Raw genomic sequence first — 22098 nt, 5'->3', positions numbered from 1 at the left:
TTTACTGTCCTGGAGTCACCTCCACAATAGTTAAAATGACCCCATCAGCCTGCCACAGCACAGTCGGGTGAGGCCTGTCCCCAGAGACAGCCTGGTTGATTACCAACATGTTCCAGTTCCAGGAGTTCTGCTCTTAGAAAGCAGGAGGAGAGATGGAAATGTATGTTGCACCTTTACTGAATATGTTTCCTACCCTCACAAACCGTACAAAAATACCATAACATTATGTTACAGAAGAACCTTTTCCTGTATTTTTAAAGGACCTTTTTTTGTTTGAGTTAGGCTTTTACTCCTTAAATAATGGGAGTGTCACAGTATGTTTCCTCCTAGTGGACGTTGGCCAGGCACATGCTCTTCACTCCTTCAAAATTAGAAAAAAAAAAAAAAAAAAAAAAAAAAGCTAAATAATGTCACTGTCAAAATCAGTCAGTTTCATCTTTTCATGCTATAGCATTCCTAACTTAGAGATTTTTATGTTTGACGGGGGTATTTCAGTTCTCTAATGACCAACCAGCTTGGCAAGGATCTGTGCTTCTTGATGTTCCCTGTTTTACACCTTCTAAACAGTGCATCCTTGTAACTTCCAAGGTCAGGCACCGCCAGCATGCTCTTAGTTTTCTTCTGTTTTTAGCTTGTTACTTGTTTCAGTAGCGATTTTATAAGTACAGTCCTGGCAACGCAGTATTAAAACTATCATTTAAGTTTGTCTTCCTGGAAAAAATGTTGAAAACATACATCTTTTCTTTAGGGATATCATCCATAGTTGTTCAGAATCCATTAATTTTCCAAGAGCATAAGTATTTACTCAAATATTGATGATTTGATCCTTCAAGATAGTGAGCACCGTTATTTCCCCTCAAGGTGACTTGGGAGAAGTTTCTACAGATTCTGTAGAATCAACAGTCTGACAAAATTGAAAACAGTCTGCAGAAACCTGCCACATACGCTACTGAAAAGCCAAGTGTTGACTTCCTATTCTGAAAGAATTTCTACGTGGCATAGCTTTGTGAACGTGACTTTTTTTGTTTATTCATAGTATCACATTTTGTCCATTTAATCTTTCAGGGATCCATACCACACAATCGCCGCTATTAATCCGGAGAAATTAAATATCTTCCAAACAGTGAGAGAAATAACAGGTAACAAACACTTCTGATTTGTACAATCTGAATTTCTTCTCATTTTGCATTAATGGTTGTGATTTGTTGGTTTTTCTGAAGAACACATGCGTTTTTCTTAAAACTCAGTGTATTGTCAATTTAACAAAGTTTAATACAGAACAGCTCCAGTATCAGCTATTATTAACAAGTGTATTGTCCTTTTCTAATGAGTACAGAGCGCACATTGCATTCGGGGTACACAGACACCAGAATACCAAGACCTTATTGTTGAGTGGGCTGGGGGTCTTGGCACAGTGCTAGCAAAGTGAGACAAGTGTTGCAAACACCAGTTGTGACAGCGTCTGCTCTGCCACTTAAGTGGCATTATCCCTGTGCTTACAGATGTACTGAAAAATCATAGGGAACTGCATGTATAGAAATCTTTGTAGAATAAAATAAGTAGTTCCACTTTCTGCCTGTGCAGAGACTGCTTTCCAGTGGTGGCTGATCCTCACGCACACTCAGAAAGGAATGCAAGTTCTTTGTTTCAGGAAAGTCTTATCTTTGTATGCATCAAAAAGGATCTCTTAATTTCTGTCCTAATCCTAATTCTGTCTGCTGCTGCTAAGAAGTGGCTGGCTGGCAGGCCTTGCAGATTGCAGCCTGTGTTTAGGCTGTTGAAAGTCTGGCTGTTGGAAGTGGACTTAGTGCTATGACACTGCTGCTGTGACACTGCTGAAGTCTTCCTTTGCCTTCCTGGAGGAAACAGTGTGGAGCAGGCTGATGAATTCCCACACAGTAGCGTGCAGCATTCATTACTTATTTCTTTCTTTTACTCAAGCCAGCACTGTCTTTCAGTTAAAGGTTAGGCCTGTCTTCATTCATGTATGTGATCAAGCGGTCTTTATGTCTGAAATGACTGATGTTCCTGTTTGCCTTTACCTCCTTCAGGGTATTTGAACATACAGTCGTGGCCTGAGAATATGACAGATTTCAGGGTGTTTTCTAACTTGGTTACAATTGGTGGAAGAGCTCTGTATAGGTAAGGTACTTTCTCTGTTCATGGAATTGTTTTTTATTAGCCTTTTATTTGGTAGCTCAGAATGCGACATCCCTCTGGAAAGGCATCATAAACTGGTATGTTTTCTTTGTTACCAAGTTATTCGTTAACAGTATCTTCGATAAGCGCTTGTTTTTTATGGGCAATAGCTCTTGAATGTAGTTATGTTAAAAAAAAAAAAAAAACTAAAAGAAAAAAAAACTTAGAAGGTCTTGGGTCATTCCCGTAGCTTTTAAGTCATTGTTCAGAAAAAACTTCTTACGATTTTAAAATATGTTAGAATGTGAAACGTAAGCTGAAAGAAACTGCTAAAACTTAGCCTCGTTATCTGGAAGCTTTTATGGGTGTGAACGGAGGTGCAGGCTCATGTGTCCAAAGAATGATCTGCTCTTAAGGAGCCATAAAAGATAAATACATGGAAGAACGCTGAAGTACTTAGCAGATGGGGCGCGTGTTAGCTGTGTAGTGCCACTTTTACCAAAGATGTTTCAATATGAACACTCGTACGGAGGAATTGATTTTGAAGAGAAGAAAATGCAGTGAGAAGTAATGGAGGAGCACAAGATAGCTGAATGATGTATAGAGCAAACTCTGGTTCCCAGTTGTGTAAATGTAGTAAATCAGTCATGGGATTCTGCTGGCATCTTAAACAGCAGGCCAAGCAGATTATGAATAGCAGTGAAACCTTGAGATTGAATTCCAAACAGAACGCTGGGCTGTAAGCAGCAGTTTTTATTTAGAACAGCTGGAAAACAATTACAATCATTAAAATACAATAACTTAAAGGTTGCCCAGAAACTGGCTGTTGTCTTCACTCATCAGCAGTCATAAAATATGTGCAGTCATTCACAGATTATACACACAATCATTTGCCTCTTCCTTTGATGAAGAAAGGAGATAACCATATAATACAATAAAAGAAAAATGAAATGTAGAAAGTGAGTGGAAAAATTTCCTTGAAAATAACAGTTTCTGCATGTATTACTATAAATGACGTTAATTTGACGCCTGACAGAAGATGTTAATACATTTTGCATGACTTTGTCAATTTTTCTTTAGCACATAAACTATCATAGTATTAATTCTGTTGTCTTGGGGGAGGAACAGATTTTTCTAAAGTTTTCTTAACTGCACTTCATTTAAAAAAAAAAAGTTAGCATATGAAATTGAACTGTGTTTGACTTAATTGAGTGGTTTTGTTGGCTGCGTCCTGAGCCTCACAGTTTGTGCTATCATGATTCTGACAGGGCTTGTAATTTTCTGGGCAAAAAAAGGGTTTTGACTCACAGAACATTTATGTCACCCCTAAAGACATGTTTTCTGACCAAATTTCAGCTTTGCAAAAAAAGATCATTTTGCCATTAGAAACTAATTCTAGTGGGAAGTTCTCAACCAGCCCTTGTAAGTTCCACCTCCTGGGGCTCATCCCTGTTCTTTTGTTTTTGTCACAGTGGCCTTTCCTTACTCATCCTAAAGCAACAAGGCATTACCTCTTTGCAGTTCCAGTCCTTGAAGCAAATCAGTGCTGGCAACATCTACATAACAGACAACAGCAATCTGTGTTACTACCACACAGTCAACTGGACCAGCCTTTTCAGTACGCCCAGTCAAAAGACAGTGATTCACCGAAATAAAAAAGCAGAGAACTGCAGTAAGTACTGTTGCTCAGTGCAGACCTTCTTGCTTATAACTGGCTATGATTGGGGTGAAAATGGTGGAGCTACTGAGGATAGGGTGTTGTGGGCAGGCCAGAATTCACCTGGTGTCACCTGGCATGAGCTTCATGAACATCAGTGGATCATTGATCATTTACAGAATCTGTAAATACAGCCCAGCCTCTCTGAGGAGATTTATAGGCAAATATAGTGTTTTAAGGTATGAAGGAATTGAATGAGAGGGGAGAGAAAGCACTGCTTCCTTGCTGTGGTGTGAACATTGGAGAGAAGAGATCCAGTTTCCTAAACGGGATTCTGAAGGCTATAAATGTGTATCAAATACAGTGTTCATGGAAGGCATTGATTTGACAGTTTTGAAAATTACAGCCCTCTTCTTATGGGAGTAAGTTTAGCATCTCTTGCTTCTCCTGCTCTGCTTCATCAGAGTGGTCCTATCTTACTCCAGAAAGGTTGCTTTGGGGACTGTTTTTGGTAATGGAATTCTCCTTTCTGTACTCAGCCTATCTGATACCGGGTTACTAGCAGACTTTCAGCTGGGGCTGTTTGTCTTTCAGGAAGGTTTATGTGCTAACACCTGGTCTAAGGTCATTGTACTGAAAAACAGTGCTGTGTAGCAAATGAAGTAGTGTGCTTAGGCAGAAATGACACAGCGACTTGCATTAATACAGTCATGTTGTAGCAGCAACATAGTTCATTTTGAGCATCTGTTAGGCTGCCAGAGAGGAAGTTCATTAAATTGCTGTATGTTTAAATGACATGTCTGTTCTTTGGGGTTTGGCCATCCAGAAGTGTATGCTTTGGGTTTTTCTTCAGGCTGTGGTCTTACTTTCAAGTTAGTCTTTTAGTTCTTTTTTTTTTTTTTTTTCTCCCTTTGAAGTACTATTCTGTTCTGCTTTGAAAGACTTTATGGCTGTGCTCATTGCTGTAGTATGAGGGTAGCTTCCAATATCTATCGCCTCTGCTTGGTTATTTTTCTCATTTCTTCTGCTGGGTGAGAGTTTCACGAAGCGTAAAGCCTTGTTCGGTATGTCTCTATGTGGGATTTTGTTGGCTGTTTAACATTTTTTCTACCAATGAGTTAAATAACTGTCTTTTGCTACTGAAATATATTCCAGTAGGATCTTAGTGGTCCAATCTTGCTGTGAGATATAAGAACCTATGAACCTTCTAGAGGAAGGTGCAGGATTCCTTTCCACCATGTGAAAAACTTCTAACTGGGGGAGAAGGATCTTGTTCCTGGTGCTCTCTGCTGTTTTGACATCTTTGCTTGTTTATAGCAAGATTGGCTCTAGCTGTCTGATAATGATGCATCATTTAAGGAAACAACAAAACTGGCTCTCTTCTGTCCAGAGAAATTCAGTATGAAAATAAAGCAGTAATAGAGTAGAGCATAGTCTTTGTATCTCATACAGTAGCACTTCCTCTTCGCTTCAAGCTCTGCATAACTTATAGACCACATGTTAGAAGACAATGAAAAACTACTCAGTGGTGAACTTTGTACAGTGCTTTTTCCTTCATGGAGCAGTGTTTTACTTGACTGGTTTGGAGAGCTTGGAGACCTAGCTGAAAACAACAGTTAGGAGTATAGTCCTGTACTAGTTGTCAGGATTGCTTTGTCAAATATCTTTGCCCTTTACTATGATCACTAAGTTTGGGTGTGTTTGAAGTGCCCCCAGCTGTTGAAACATGGACTTCCTGTGCAAATGGAAATGAGAAGAGACTGTCAAATGGTCCTCTTGCACTGTCTTGTCAGTACAGTTGCACACAAAGGGAAAATGTAAACTTTATTTGACTTTCAGCTTGTTGAGGATTTGCTTTAGTAGAGGCTTTTACTTTCTAGGAAGAAAACTACTACTAAAGATGTTTTGTGAAATTTAACACCAAGAGAATCTTCATGAGGAAAACAGAGCTCTCTTATTTCTCCGTAAGAAGCCACAGTGTAAGCTACACTACCAAGGGGTTAGTTCTAAAAATGGACTCTAACCTGTGTTCATTAAATGGACTGTATTTAATGAACATAGGCTGTGGGCCAGATTACTCAGTTCAGAAAGCAACGTCTTAGACTGCTTACTTCCTGAATCTTAAAAGGGAGCAGTGGTTCTCTCTGTGCATGTCTGTGTGAATGAATTGATTAATGCTTTTTGGCCTTCTGAGAGTCAGCAGTAGATGAGAAGAGCTATCCTGCTGCTTCAACTCTGCCTGTCAGTCAGCACCTCTCTGGGGTTAAATAGGTTCTGCTGCAGGTTAGATGTCTAACTAAAATCCTCACAATTACTTTGAGTAAGACAGAAGTGTTCCTTAGAGCCAGATGCATTTCTCCAGCATTCTTTGAAACATCTGTGGTTTTTCAGGGTAGGGCAACAGATGGGTTTTGGGGAGTTTTCTCTGAATCTCCCACTGTCTGAATGTTTGTTAGCTGAGGGCAAGCCGCTAGGGTTTCCATGTCTGCCTTCTGGTTGTTTAGCCTGTTTCAGGCCCTGATCCTGTGGGTGCTTGTGCATATGCACGAGCTTCTCTGAGTGACAAACAAGGCTAATCTGAATAGGGGGGGGTAAATGCAAATGTAAATCCGTAAGTGTTTGCAGGATTGAAATCTAGCTTCTGTGGTGGAAATGCTATCTGTTTGCATGGTATCAAGCGGTGTGTCAATTATTAATAAAAACAACTATTAAAGATTGTTTTTCATATGGTTTCCCACAAAACAAACCAATCCAGACCATGTTAATTATTACAGCCACACTCTGGTGTGCTTATTATTAATCCTTTGTATATTTTGAGGCACTATCAGCTTGTTATTGCTTTCTTCACTGCCTAGTGATTATTACTGCCTTAAAACAAATGACAGCAAACATTTAATACACTTGTAGCTTTTCTTAAAAAAAGCGTGTGAGCATGTGAGAGCTCCTAAGATCATCTGGTCAGCCTCATATAATAAGTGGCTTTTATTATGCATCACAAGATGGTGATGCATCTTTTTGATACCATTTAATATTGTGTTCTGCTGAACACTGAAGAATTGTTGAGGAAGTTAAATATTCAACGAAAAGTTCAGTCTATAGTAGTGCTTCATCTGTGAGGTAGCGTTGGCCTAACAGTTTGGTGCAAGTCTGATTTTTTTTCAATGAGAATGATGACAATGGGCTTCAGTGAGTGGAAAATGCTGCAGGGTGTGATTAGCAGTGAGGGACTTGTGAACTACATGGACCCTGACAGATTCCTAGGCATGGAGGCTGGTTACAAGAGAAGAGGGAAGGATAAGTTGAGGCTTCAACAGCTGTTGCACTTCTAGCACAGTCTGACAGTGTCTCCCAAAGTTGTTTAAGAATTCACATGGCAAATGGGTATCTTCAAACGGCTAACCATAGAGGAAATTAATTGGAGAGTATTTGTCCAAAATACAGTGCATGGAGCTCTCAGAGAAGCACACAATTTCCCTGGTAGGAAGGGACCTTCATGGAATATTGAGTCTAACTCTTGGCTGCACACAGGACTACCTAAAAATTAAACCAGGTATCTGGGAGCGTTGTCCAAACACTGCTTGAACTCCATCAGGCTTGGGGCCATGACTGCTGCCCTGGGGAGCCTGTTCAGTGCCCGGTCAGCTCTCGGTGAAGAACCTTTTCCTCACACCCAGCCTGAACCTCCCGTCACAGGTCCATGCCGTTCCCTTGGGTCTTCTCATCTAATATATAATTTTAATTGTTTCCTGCTATAGCCTGTGATGTTCATAAACCTTACTGTGTTATGAAGATGGTTAACACAGAGTTAAAGTTACTTGTTAGGGAATGTACTCTGGTGGTTAGATTTTACTGTTACTTTGTGCTGAAGTCAAAAATTGGCCTTTTTTGCCCAGCATGGTTATTTTATGGAACAGTTAGAGGTGATTCATGTTGAATATGAGAGCACACAAAATAAATCCAGAAAAAAATGTTTTTTTATACCAAGTTATTTAAATAATTGCTTTCAGCTCCACTGACACCTGCAGTGTATGGAGAAACCTTTCCAGGCAAAGGTTGTTACAAATGTGGTTGTTATGAATTATGTCAATTTAGCCACCAATTAACAACTTGAATAAATGATTCCACTGACTGTCAGGCTTGATGCAAAACTAACTGAAGGCTGCAGGAGTTTTACTGTCGAGTTCAAGGAGCTTTGGATCAGGTCCCTAAGTATATAGCCAAATAACTTTTTTTTTTAGCTTACTTTCTTCTGTTCTAACTGGTTTGGGGAAAAACAGTGAGCCTTTCTACTTCTAACCTGTGTGACCCCTTTGATAAAGAATGAGCATTTGTTCTAAAACACCCAATCAAAATGAGTTCCTGTCAAAAGCTTTATTGTTCTTTCCTTGCACCTATGGCCATGTGATACGCTGGAGCTTTAGAACTTTCTCAGTGGGTGAAAATGCCAAATAATACATCTAAAATTGAAACATCTCTTTAACCATCCATATACTTGAAGATGAGGAAGAAAGCATATCCACAAGCATAGTGGATTTTATAAGGTGTCCAAAAAAAAAATTCCCTTTTTGCCAGGATTTGTTTATGAAAAGTTTTCTAAAAGACTTAGAAATAAGCAGAAGGAAATAGTGTTTTTTAATTACTATTTTCTGCTGTTGCTTTTTTCGTAAACTGCAGGTACTGTTGGCTAGATTTCAATAGGATAATCTTGATTTTCTTTACTGAATAGCTCTCATTTCATTTGCATAACATTCACTCAGTATACTTTGAGTGATCTTGTAATAGTGTTCCATGCTATTTCAAGGAATATTTTAGTGCAACACTTTGTAAATAAATTCTTGATTCAGAGTACTCTAATAGTCGAGGGGGGGAAAGGAAATGGCTAGTAAGAAAAGCATGATTTCAGGTTACTAAAAAATTGAGAAAAGTAGGAAACTGCCTTTTGATGACAAGAGTATGTAAAACGGTATTAGAACTTAAAATATTCTTAGGGTTAAAAAGGAGAACAAAGGTATCTCTAAAGCAATTTTTTTTTTTTTAGTTGCCTGACTACTACTTAAAGCCAGTCATTGACTGAAAAATAAGACTATTTGTATAAAAGGTTTGCTTATTTTGAAATGTGATAGTTTCTGGGCTCAGGGCAGGTGGCGGTTGGATTGCAGCAGTTTCTTTTTTTTTTTTTTTCTGTGGATTGAGCCTGAAGCTGTCTGGTAATCCCAGATGTCCTTGTGGCAGACAGTGTGAGGCAGGGCTCATTTCTTTGTCTTGTCTGGGTCTGTCACACGTCACCACCAGCACGTATGAGATCAAGGGAGATGGGCAGACCAGGAGTCTGCTCTAAGGGAGGCCTCAAGTGTGCCCAAAATCCCATGGCATAACTGGGGTTCCCCTGAAATGACCAGCTGCATCACCTCGAGCTTTTTGCTGGGTGCTTCTGCAGGCAATGAACATGAAACAGGCCCAAACTGGCCTTCAGTACCAAGTCAGTGCCTCTGTGGACCAACTGTACAAAGCCAGCATCAGACTGAAACGTCTAAAAGTAGGTGAAAAAGGAGATGTAGGCTACATGTAGCGTTTACAGATGTAAAACTTCTGCCAAACTCCAGCTTCTATGAAGTTTGGTCAGAAGCAGCATAGTGGAATTATTGACTTCTAGTTTCTATAAGTGTTGTCATGCTGTAAAAAATAAAAATTAAAAAAAAAAGGTTTAGGACAGTATTGTAAAACTACATTTTTCATCTGTGCTCACAGTGGCTTTGTGTGCTTTGGTTCCTTTGACTTCAGCAGAATGACTACTGATTTACAGCAGACTTCAGGCAAAGAGAATGAGATGTCTTTATGCAGTGACATAAAGCTAAATAGCTCCGGTCTCTTGCTGTGTTGCCACCTCCAGGAATTAGTTCAGTCCAAAAGAAATTAAATGATCACCTGCAGTTACTGCTATTTTTTTTTTGGCTATGACTGACTTGACTTTTGATGCAAAAGGACAACAACCAGAAAACGTGCAGAATTATCTTTTTTGTTGTCATTAAGAAAATGTGGTATGTATTTTGTCACCCCAGCCTCGATATTTATATGTACATGTATATGTATGTGTGTAAAAGACAGGAGTGTGCAGACTTGTCTTATCCCAGGTTACTTGTGGTATTGTAGTGACCATGTAGTAGTGTTCACCTACCTGCTGAATTACTACGTTGTGTAGCAGAGCTGCAAAAGGTCAACAGCAGTGCTGCACAAGTAGGAGGTATGAATCTCTTTTTTTGCGGGTCAGTTTGCCTGCAAGGGCCAGAGGGCAACAAATCTTTGGGTTCCTATACTACTTGCTACAAAGTAAAGACGAGATGTCATTTTTGGCACCGAACTATGAAAGTGTTCAGGGAAGAAAAAGAAGAGAGGAGCTGGCATTCTCAATCTCCATAAAGCAAAATACCCAACTGCAAGATGAAAGGAAATAAGGAAGATGCTTCAGTCCTCCTCAGTCCTCTTGCCTACTTGCTACCTGCAGCCAGGGAGAAACATTTACATGTGCCACACATACAGTTGTTGTGTGTTTCTTCCTAAGAAGTGCTTTCCAATAAATTCAGTGGTCAGAAGCAGGATGACAGTGAGCGACAGGACAAGCAATGCATATCAAAAGAGAGCGTCCTGCCGGTGAAGTTGAGGTGCAACTTCTTGCATCTCAGAAGGCGAAAGAAGGTGTATGAATTCCCTTGGAAGGAACAGAAGAAGATAGAGGCGTGCTGTATAGATAAGAAAGATGGGCTTGATGAACCTTGTGCCAACATCAAACAATGCTACATGATGAAACACAGCGATTAAGGAGCAGTGTGCTCTCCCATACAGTTAGATGCTATGGCAAGTATTCAGTTGGATCAAATGTGGTATGTTATACACCATAGCACAGAATAACCAGTGTGAAAACATGCTGCAGAGTGTAGAAAGCATCTTCTGCTGTTTCTTTAACGATTTATAAGGACTTAGTGTCTCTCAGGTAATAAAACTCAGTATACTCTTTAATTGTTAAGGTAGACTGCATGGCCATCTAGTACTTACCTGCCCTATTCCAGCCTTGACACGGTGGAGACAAGACCATCAGGTATTTTGAAATGAAAATAAGGCTTTTTTTTTTTTTTCCAGTCACCCAGGTGTGCTGCTGTACTGGAAGAAGTGTAGAAAAGTGGTGTACAAAAAGACTGTCTTTTTATTGAATAAAAGGTGACGGAGGGCTATCTGTGTTTTGTGAGAGAAATTGCTCTTGGTTATGCTACTGCCCCTCTGCAAAGGCGTGCCGTGTGTATGTAGTTGCTGTTTTATCGGTGTATGTGTATTTGCCATCTCTGATATTTAGGAGATTTTTATATCTTTAATCTACTCAATCTAGCATATAAGCTACTTGCGTAGAATGCTTCCTCATGAAAGAGTGAAGTCAAATTATGACGTCTACACTTCCACATGCTACTGTTTTGCTAAATGGACGTCCAAATTCTGGAGAGAGAGAGGGTTTTGCTTTTGCTGTTTGCTCATTTTCTCAGTCTTTCATTTACAAAGTGAAGTATTTATATAACCACACAATTCTGTTTGAAACCACGTTTCCCTCACCCTTCATTCATTCTGTTTATTTAAGATAAATTTTGGTTTTGAGACAGGGACAATTTTTTTTTATTTTTTATTTTTTTTGTGTGTGTGTGTGTTTAATATAAAAAGCTCTTTGCCTATTCAGGTGCTTTTACACTAAAGAATTTTAAAAGACACAATTAATAGTGATACTTCAACTTCTTCCCCACCATCCATAAACTTAATTTCAGGGAGTTCTTGGTTCAGTTGTAGTGCTTTATATTTTAGTTTAACAGCTTTTCTGTGGACTTGGATAATTGACTTTTCAAATCTTGCAAGTCTTTGGCATTTACCGTGTCCTGTGTCAGGGAATTCTGCAGCTTGATCTATACTTGGTAGTAAGAAAAATCTCCATTTTGAACCCAATTGGATTCCTGTCTTTTTGAATGCTCCTGAGGGACTTGGAAGAAGCAGTGGACAATTGTTTTGTGCCTATCTTCTTCTTGTTCACATTTTCATAGGGCTTTATTATGTCTTTCCTCATCTGTGTTTAGGGCTACTAGTCTGTTTATTCCTTAGTTCTGATCAACCCTGCAGCACCCTTTTTCTCACTTTATCCTTTCTCAAAGGAATGAACCATAACTGGGTGTAGTACTCAGACTGTAGATACACAGCGGGTTTCTGTAGTGGTAAGATGTTAACTTCTGTTTTTTTCCCTCTATCCTGTTTCTAGAAATTGTGAACATTGGGTATGCTTTTCTGAACATGGCATATCAAATTGGTGTTTCATAGCACTATTGATGTTAATCCTAAATTCTTGTGTTCAGCTGTAGTAGTCAGCTCAGAGAAAAGCATTTAATCTAGCATTATTCTGTATGGAAAATAGCTTTTTTTTTTTTTTTTCTTCTTCCCATCTGCATCAGTTCACATTTACCACTCTATATTAAGCAGGTCTTCTTGCCTATATGACTGCTTCAGGGAGCAACAGTTTTCTGTTTTGTGAGGCATGACTTCTCATTACTGAAGTCATCACTATTTTTCTGTAATATACATCCATGTGTCCCTCAGCCTTCTTTCTAGAATCATTTCTAAAATTGCAGAAGAGCATCCTTCAAACAATGAAAACTCATTTTCTGATGGATTGTCAGCAGACAGCTTGAGTTAGAATGGTCATTTTAGTAACAGTGGTGTTGACCCATCATTGCTCCTTTATTGTAAGGGTTCAGTGCTGAATAGTTCTACTAATTTTACTCCAGGCTTGATTTGAGAAGACTGTTCATCGGGGCAAAAGAAAGATCGCTGCTCTGGAGGAACAGTGATGCAGTTGAAGGAAGTGTTTCTTTTTCAGAGACTGAAATTTAGTAACATCTTCAAGGCTGTTGAAGTTGGAGGCTTTTTACCCTCCGCAAACACAGTCAGAATCCAAGTGGAATTTTGCAGCACGTCTGTGTACTGTGTGCACTGGCTTATGCTGTGCACAGGAAGAGTTGGGTCTTCGTTTATGAGGGATTTTGCTGTTATATGTTTCTGAGGGGAATATCTTGGTTTTTTGAATGGTGGATGAAATATCCCTTGGATTTTAGAGGACTATGTAATTAAATGGCAGTATCCTCTCTCTCTGCAGCTGCTGATGGGATGGTGTGTAATGAGTTATGCTCAAGTGATGGCTGCTGGGGACCAGGGCCAGACCAGTGCCTCTCCTGCAAGCGCTTCATCAGGGGAAGGACCTGCATAGAGACTTGTAACCTGTATGATGGGTAAGGTATTTCCTTTTATTTCCCTTGCACTTTTCCCTGAAGCTGCTTGATTACGTTGTTCAGGATTCCAATGTGTAAGTTAACTCATTTGTACAATAAGCAGTATCTGTTCCATTGCCAGTATCACTGCTTTTGAGTGAAATAGACTATGGGATAAGTTTTAACTATTTCATAATGTGAACTTGTGTAGAAGGATTTATCTAGTATTGTACTTGCTAAAGTTCTCATACAACATTAGTTTGTTACACCTATTACACTCCTGATAATGTGAACAATTTGATTTAGATGAAGACTTAAAACATTTAGCCCTACTTGAATATTGACACCCCTATTAAGAAAAATATATGGTTATGTTCTTTCAGATGAGTTAGATTTAGGCATGTAGTGGGGAAATTCTGAGTAAGGACCCTAAAGTAGGACAACTTTTTTTTTTTAAATGAAACATTCTGTATGCTACACAGAAATAGCAATAATAAAACCAAAATGAGTTCTCCTTTTTTTTTCCTCCCATTTGTGCACGTGCACCATCTTTTCCGAAGGGTGGATAGTCTACCTGCTGCACAGACAACACTGGCAGAGTCTGCCTTATGACAGGGAAGTAGAGCTAAGCTGTTTGTGACTCGCAGCAGAAGAAATTCATAATTAGTTTGTGGAGGGAAGCAGGTAGAATTTCACTACCTGTATAACAGTATAGCAAGGTCCCTAGCATTTCTTTTATAATAAAGATAAATAAAAAAGAGAAAAATGATTTTAATTACATCTTTTCCTTCAAGGTGCTAATTGAAAATAATATCACTGCATGGTTTCTTTCTTTTCCTGCCTTGGATGCCAACTCATGGAACTGTTATGGGGAGAGTATTAAATGAACTCCCGTAAATACCCGCTTAGATTATTTCAGAAAATAATCTAAACTTTTCTATCTGGACAAGGCATGCAAAAAGCATTGACAGAATACCATTTTATATGCTTAAAAAAGTTGCAGATCACAAGTGTGTTATATGCACCAGAACATATTTGAGCACAAATCCTGGGGCAGTTGGTGGCTGGTCCTGCCATGGTGCCTGTCTTGGTAAGATTGCAAGGAGGCTCTGTGCTTGGATGGCTTAACCAGCCCTTTAGATGGGATGTTCTGAACTGTATTGACTAGGGAGTGGTATTTGCACTTCACACAGGCTCAACTCCTCAGTAAATATGAGATGTGTGACCTGGGCTTGGGGAGAAGTATTTTTGTTTGATTGAGAGCTCTGCATGTTCATCTTGCAGGGTAACAACAGTATTTCAGGGTAGGGTCAAATGCGTTTGATTTCTTTAAGTCCTCAACAGGAAAGCTCTGTCTCCAAAGCTAGAGAAGGATGAGCTTAATCGGAATGGTCAAGTGAGGTTTTCCTTAGCTGTATTGTTGCAGTAGATCCTGATGGTTGTAGAGGGGCAGAGGGAGGGCATCAATAAACAAAGCGCGAAGGCCTTCACCCTTTAATATTAGTGGAGCCCATGGGCATGAGTGGGCAGCACACCTTTAATTAATGCAAATATTATAAATGGATAGTGCAACAAGATGGGATCCATCTGCAAAGCTTAGGTGTCCAGTCTGAGCTTATCACGTAGGTTTTCTCTGCGGTTAGTGGGGAGGGAGGCTACACCTCAGGTGTTGCTTCGTTTCGGTCTAGAGTAAGGTGAGGTGAATAGTGTTGAGAAGGCGCTGGAGCTTTTTGTAAAAGACAGCTAGCAGCTGAATTGAGACACCTGATGTTTGATGGAAGAAATCCCTATCCAACTATTATCAGTACCTTTTCTTTCCCCCCTTATAAGTGGTTAATAATAATAATTTTAAAAAGGACGAAAAAAGATCCCTTAGCTGATAGCTGTGTGTGAATACATGAAATAAATGAGCAAAAGTATTTGTTTTGACACTTTATAGATTCAGACCTCAGTCTAGAATTGTTGTTTATGAAAATAAAGTTATGAGCTTTTTGGAGAAGTCTTTGAAGTGTGAGTGTTTGCAGAGACTTAACTAAAAGAACATAAAGAGCACCATGATTGATGCACTTCCTAATGTTTTCCTATCTGATAGCGATGTCTTACATGTAACGAATGTCTTCCTGAACCTTAGATAAAAACAGAGAAATGAGTTACTTCATCTACTACATTCATTAGTGTGAATGAGGATCTTATTTCTTAAGGGAAAAGGAGAAAAACACTGAGGTTTGATACTGGTAAACAAGATGTCCACTGTTTCACGTGCCTGTGAGTGATGTTGCTGATGGTGCCCAACTTTCAGCTGTTGTAAAGCAGCAAAATGCAATTAGAAGTGATCTCAACTGGTGTAGTCCACTGGCATTAGTGAAGCTGGTTTCCACCAGGTGAAGAGGCAGCCATTTTAGCTCAGTTTCAGTCTCACTTCTGTTTTCTCCTAACCTGCCTGCAAAATATTTCTCTAGGGAATTCCGTGAGTTTGCAAATGGATCTGTCTGTGTTGAGTGTGATCCCCAGTGTGAAAAGATGGAAGACAACATGATCACGTGCTATGGGCCGGTAAGAGCAACCTTTGGTGTATCGTGGGCTAGCTGGTTGTTAGAGTGTGCTAAAGCACAGGCATTTTTTTGCTTGGAGAATTTAGAGTGACTGTTGAAAACCAATGTTAACAAAAGAGGAAAAAAAAAGTGTGTGTGTGTGTATATATATATATATCATATATATATATATATATATATATATATATACACACACACTCTCCATGTGGGACGGAATTCTGCATATGTTAAACAGATGCTAGGAGTAAACTCCCTTGGATTAGTCTCCTTAAGATGGTTTTAAAATGCGTGCCCTTTTCTTTCATGAGTTGTCTTAGTGCCTTAGCTGTGTAGATGCATCAGGTCTTTAAATGACAGAAGGTATTCAGTTGCAATTTGAGTGTCCTCTTTTATCACTGTTTTTATTCATTATATTCAATTCTGTGCTGTTTACTGTAATTTCAGTTGACTTTTTTCACAAAAAGTGTGGGAATTTGTCACAATCTCTCGGAAAGCTTGAGCGACATTTTTTTTTTTCTACATAGGCCAGTCTTTGACGTTGTTTTGATACAGCTTTTTTTTGAGTGCATCCTAAAATGAATGTTAACTGCAGCTGTCACCTTTATATGTCCAGCGAGTCCTGTTTCAAGGGCTATTGCTCTTTTTTTAGACAGAAATCGTTCCTTTCTTTTGGTCTTCTGTATATTGCAAAGATTAAAAGAAGCATGCAGGATGGTGAGGAGTTGTATTTTAGGCTCTTCATCACTGAGAAAATTTAACGTGTAGCTTATTTCTTTGTTTCCATGACTTAACCTACTGATTATAAACAAAAAATGGCATTACACTGCTAATTATTCTCATCATCATTTTTGTTGCACTACTGTGCTTTCTGATACTACAAAGCAAGAAGCTAACATTGCAAGTTTTCAGCCAACGAGGGGAATTTGGATTTGTAGCAGGACTCCTGGATGTAAAATCATAAACCAGTGCCCAAACTGAACACCAGATTTGTTTCGTTCCACTGGCTTAAAATGTTCAGTTTACATTGTTCCAGGAGCCTTGGTTTATAGCCTTTAACAGTCCAGTCTATGTATGTATTAAGAAGGAGACCTTGTAGTCCTTCAGCATTGTTGTGACTAGATACTGCAGGGAGAATGCAGTTTGGAGAATAATTCTGGGTCGCAGAGGTAGCGTATCCCACTGAAAGACCATTGCACTTGCTTTGCAAGCACAGTTCAGTATTGATTAGTGTTGCAGGAAATTTTTCTCGTGTAGGTTTAAAGTGGGCATGAAGTTTGTTGTGTTAAGCACACCAGTAATGTAGAGAAACCTGTTCAGAAGCTAGAATTTAAGTCTTAAGCTTTACAGAATAAGTTTCTGCCCAGAACTGCCAGGATTTACGCATGTTGCTCCTGAACAGTGACTGGGGCCATGCAGGTAACTCACTGTTCATGGGGAAAGAAATGCTACTGCAGTTACTGCTGAGTGTGCTGTCATGCTAAGACCTGCAATCCTAGTGCAGCAGGAGAAGACACAGTAACTTGAGTGCGTGCTGCATTTCTTCCATGTTCTCCAGGGACCTGACCACTGCACAAAGTGTTTCCATTTTAAGGATGGTCCAAACTGTGTGGAGAAATGTCCTGATGGCTTACAGGGGGCAAACAGTTTCATTTTCAAATATGCCGATGAGGATCGTGAGTGCCATCCATGTCATCCAAACTGCACCCAAGGGTAAGTACAAACTCTGTGAAGTGAGCCATTCTATTCACTGTTTATAGACCACTGATTTAGCTACAGTTTGGCTTGTTAAAGCACTTGTTCCACTCCTGAAAATGGAGTGCGTACAGCAGTATGTGTAGCTTGTTTTCCAGGATTTCTCACAACATTCAGATTCCAGTCATAAAAGTCCAGCAGCTTATCAGAAAATAAGTTTACACCTCTCTGGAAAACCGCACAGAACTTTTTTTTTCTTTTTAAAGCGATGCACAATTAGCTTTCCTACCAGCTAGCTCTGCTTTGTAACAAATGCTTCCATTTGCACCCAAGTGTAGACATGTACAATGACTTTATTTTTAGTATTTATTTGTATATGGAATTTTCATTTCAGTTCCTTGGTATTGCTGAAGTAACCCTGCAGCACGTTCATGAGACTGAAATGTTAGTGTCACGTTTTTTCATAGGGGGACTGATGAAATGGGTTTATTGGAAACCTGAATCTGATGATCAATTTCTCAAGTCCTGTCTAAGTATCTCCACGATCACTTTTTTACATTTGGAAATATATAGACCACGTATCTGAGCCAGAATTAAGAACGTGTAACAAAATAACAGTAGTCAAATACATAACTGTTGTTTTGCATGGGCTGCATCAGTTAGAAGTGTCTTTTTGATGAGATGCTTAGTGATGTCCAGCATACAAAGAAAGCAAGAGGCAGCCAGGGGGAAAAGAGAAAACTTCAACCAGTGAAATAATCTTCCACAAGAGGCTCTTACTGTTTAGCAGCTAAAATTAAACCAGTAAATTATTCAATGTAATCTTGATGTCAACAGCTGTTGCCATTCAAAATGAGACCTTTTGCTGGTTTTGCAAATCTAATTACAATAGAGCCATTAGGGAAATGAAAGTGAGATAGCAAAGACACAGCCAGGATCTGTTACACATTTGTCTTCCCCTCAGACCCTTTAAATCAGTTACGCAATAGAAGGAAAATGCTGCTACTGTAGAAGAAGAGTGTTAGAAGAAACTATTTGAAAAGATGAGCTCACTTCAGGAGCTCTGGTTCTGGCTTTAAGAGGTGGTGGAAATGTCAGTTCTGAGGGAGTCTGACAGGCCCAGCTATGGATGACAGATCTACTGTCTGCCCTGCATAAGAAGCACCTTGCAGCTTTGCTGGCCTCTCAGAAGAGGCCCTTCTTCCCGTTCCATCCCCTTTTCTGGGGAGATCTAACTGTAATTAATTGTCCAGGAGTAGCTGCGTGTCCTGGAGACCAGGAAGGGAGCAGAAAGTTTTCCATTCCTTATCGCTTCTTTATATGCATCAATATTGTGCAAGTGGTTGGTTTTGTCTCACTGGATAGAATGGGATCAAGAAGTGAGGTTTATACACATTCTGGTGGAAATCTGACGTTCTAGTTCATAGGGTTCCTTTATGCTAAGCTCTGATATCATATAATACTTGAACTTTGTTTTCCCTTCTTTACTTTGTGCAGAAGTCTGGTCCAGCTGATAGGTGAAAGAATGTCTCATTTAGCTTAGTATGCCAATCCCCAGAGAAATGGCAGAGATATGCTGGTAATAGGGCCAAAGATTTCTCCTGGGTTACATATGCAAAAATGTAGTTATCTCCCAGATGAAGAGCTCTACCTTTACTATGAGTCACATACTAATCCTCATCCTCTTTACTAAAAGGTTGATGGGTCTGTTCTTAGGTGTTTTGTTACCCCTCATGAAAACGACGCACGCATGCCCCAGTCTGGATAAGCATAGATATTCTCTTCCAGTATTTCTAAAGACTTTCTGGCATGTGATTATGTTAATCTGTTAATGATTGCCCCAGATGTTTGGGGTTTATGGGTTTTCCATCTTCTTGCCAGGGTTGTTAGGGACTGAATGTGCCCACAGAGAAAAAGGAAATCAGTCTCTCCTGCAATGCTGCATTCTCTAGTTTCATATCCTCCTTTAGAAATCAATATTTAAGTTCCCCTCAATCAGGATTCTTCAGTGAAATAGGTTGTGGAGGGAACATACCTTGATATTTGACTCACAACTGAATGGTACAGAGAAACCATAAATTTACTTCATCTACTGTGTGCGTTCTCCTCTGTCAGACCAATTGCTGGAATAAAACCAGTGCCCTAGCAGTACAGCTTAGGTGCTTGTCAAAAAGTCTTGAGCTGCTGCAGAGCACTGCTGCCAGTGCGGCACTGTCTAAGTCCTGCAGTGCTGCTCTGTGAATCAGGGTCTTCGCTAAAATGCGTAGTTAGTTCCCATAAGATTTTTTTATCATCTCCAGCTCTTGCTGTCACAGGGGAAGATACCTGTCCCACCTTTGTGTTTTCTGTGAGCATTTTGGCACAGTTTTGTAGCAGTACTTGCAGACGATCGCTCACTAGAGCATGGAATTAGATAACACCGTTCTCCTTTATTCAAGTATAATGACTGCTGTTAATAGGTGTGTCATTATGCAGTCCTGTTAATGATCTTACATTGACTAAGAAAACTATCGAGGAGTGACTTCCTTGGATGCAACAACTTTGCTTTTTTGGCTTTGCATTCCCATGATAAACATCAGCTACTCTGAAGCCAGTTTGGAGCAGATCTGAGGCCCGTAGGACAGCTATCCCATTTAATTCGAGAGAGTCAGAAAGCATTTGGCACTTTTCCTTGCTGAGCTAGCCAAAATGGAACACTTTCACAGAAATAAAATACTAATTATATAATAGCATCTGACAGTCTGCTTCCTCCCTGGGCAAGACACAAACAGGAGATTTCACTGGACACCTCTTCTCATCACATATTTTCTTGCTCTTTTTTTGGAAGGAAAGGTGTTACTGTTCACCAAGAGTTTATTATCCCTCTAAGCCAAAACTAGAGAAGTCATGGGAGCTTCAGTCAACGTATGCGCGGTCCAGAAGGGATCTGAAGGCACAAGGACTGTCTTGCCCCAAAGGCGTTTTGAATTCCAGTTGGCACCATAGTGCAAATTCAATGGCAACAAATTCTAGCTAAGACAGTGTTACTATTTTGTTGATGAAAATTCTCTCCCTCTCCCCAGCCCCAGTTCAACTTCCTTACTATCACTGTCAGCATATACTTACTCCCTGTTACCTAAATAAATCCATGGTTTTGATTCATCCGGCTTTATCCATAGCAATATGGACCTGATGAGCAGGTCACTGCCATAACTAAGGTTTTCTTCTGTCCAGAGTTAATCCATTTATATTATCTCATAATCAATTTTGTTTGTTTTCAATAACAAGGATTTTTGAGAATTCACCTGACTAAAAATGCCTTTGCTACTCCAGATCTGAGAAAAGTTAAGACCCTACCTCAAAGTTAAGGAAAACTGATGAGACAATATTTATGAAAGTTGGAGAGAAAAAAGGTTATTTCAGGAGAAAATTATTATTCTAATTTTCAAAATGGTTTTAACAATTTTTCTTTCAGAAAATGATTTTGTAAACGTAAGGTGAGCTCCAAGTGTAACTGTCTTATAAGTTATATTGGACTATTGTAAGGTACAGAATATGTCATTAATAAATTGTAACATATCAATTAACCAGTTCATTTTACAGAGAGAACTTGGAAAATAAACATACCATCCAGACTCCAAGCAGAAGGAGGAAGCCTGGGGGTCAGTGGAGTACCAGTGTGATGCATGATTGTGTCACGCTTGTACTTCCATGTGTCAAAAAGCCTGACACCAAGGAAATTATTTCCAGAGGAAAAATAACTGATGACTCCATGGTGAAAATCAACTTGTTAATAGAACTAAGTGTCTGTTGCCATTACTCACATCGTATTTACTGCATTTAAATCAGGACATCCAGAATAGAGTATGTAGCTATTCACCATGACTAGGAGTAACAGAAATTGCACCTAGACAGAGTTTTCTGTTTGAGGCTGGGAAATCCACTGAAGACGATGACAGGTTTAAATAAAAATCAATGGTATTTCAGCTTTGGGTGGGCAAGGTCCAAACACCTCTCCTCTTCTGGATTCAAGTCCTATTCTCCAAAAGTCTGCAAGAATAAATGTGCAGATGTGAAATGACTTCAAGACAATAGGCTCTTTATGTCTGCCAGTTGTCTAAACTAGTAATGGGCTCTCCGACCTCTAATTTGAAGAGGACCTTCTTTTTATTTATAGCAAGAGTCTGAATTCAGCTTCTCTTGACATGCTAGGAAATGGAAGATCTTGAACAACTTTTTCAGCCTCCTTCATTACTGAACCGGTTTTCTGCAAATTGCTGAGAATGCCATAAAGGAAGAACGCTGGGCATGTCTGAGAGTGAATTCAGACTTGTAAAGGCCAGGACAGCTGAAATTTCAAAAAAATATATCTGTCGAGTTCTAAGTTTTTGAACTGTCTTTAAATCTACCCTTTCCACTTCATGCATTATCTGGCCACCTGGGTATTTAACGAATCCATTTTGCTCGCACATTTGCTGAAGGAAAACATTATTGAGGAAATACAAAGTCTCTGTTTGCATGTCACAGCTTTTATGTAAAAATAAAAATTCAAGTAAACAAACAAGAGGTAGGGTTCACTATTGTTCTGCTCTCCCTGATGAGCAGATGGGAGCGGGAAGATGGTGAAACTGAATCTGCTGAATTTGTGTTGTAAGGGCAGAGTGATAGCTTAATTTAAATGCAGCAAAAACTGATGAGTGGCAAGTGATGGTGAAGTGGAATGGAGATCTCTCAGGAGCATATATGAACTCTTAGACATTCTGACATCTCCCTTTATCAAAGCCAAACTGGA

The 22098-nt window shown here is 39.5% G+C and overlaps 1 protein-coding gene across 6 annotated transcripts in view; it reads left to right on the top strand.

Annotated features, from left to right (window-relative positions):
- The window catches only part of ERBB4 (erb-b2 receptor tyrosine kinase 4), a 575035-nt gene that overhangs the window by 418072 nt on the left and 134865 nt on the right, over positions 1–22098 (top strand). For all 6 annotated transcript variants that reach the window (XM_040562317.1, XM_040562315.1, XM_040562314.1 and 3 more), the window contains exons 10-15: positions 1066–1139; positions 2052–2142; positions 3612–3811; positions 12972–13104; positions 15543–15636; positions 17191–17345. In XM_040562317.1, coding sequence (XP_040418251.1) covers positions 1066–1139; positions 2052–2142; positions 3612–3811; positions 12972–13104; positions 15543–15636; positions 17191–17345 — 747 coding nt within the window. The remainder of the gene's footprint in view (positions 1–1065; positions 1140–2051; positions 2143–3611; positions 3812–12971; positions 13105–15542; positions 15637–17190; positions 17346–22098) is intronic.

The sequence above is a fragment of the Cygnus olor genome, chromosome 6 (genome assembly GCF_009769625.2).
Source record: "Cygnus olor isolate bCygOlo1 chromosome 6, bCygOlo1.pri.v2, whole genome shotgun sequence".
Classification (NCBI taxonomy): domain Eukaryota; kingdom Metazoa; phylum Chordata; class Aves; order Anseriformes; family Anatidae; genus Cygnus; species Cygnus olor.
The sequence above is the reverse complement of the archived record's forward strand: the minus strand, read 5'-3'. Positions and strand labels throughout refer to the sequence as shown.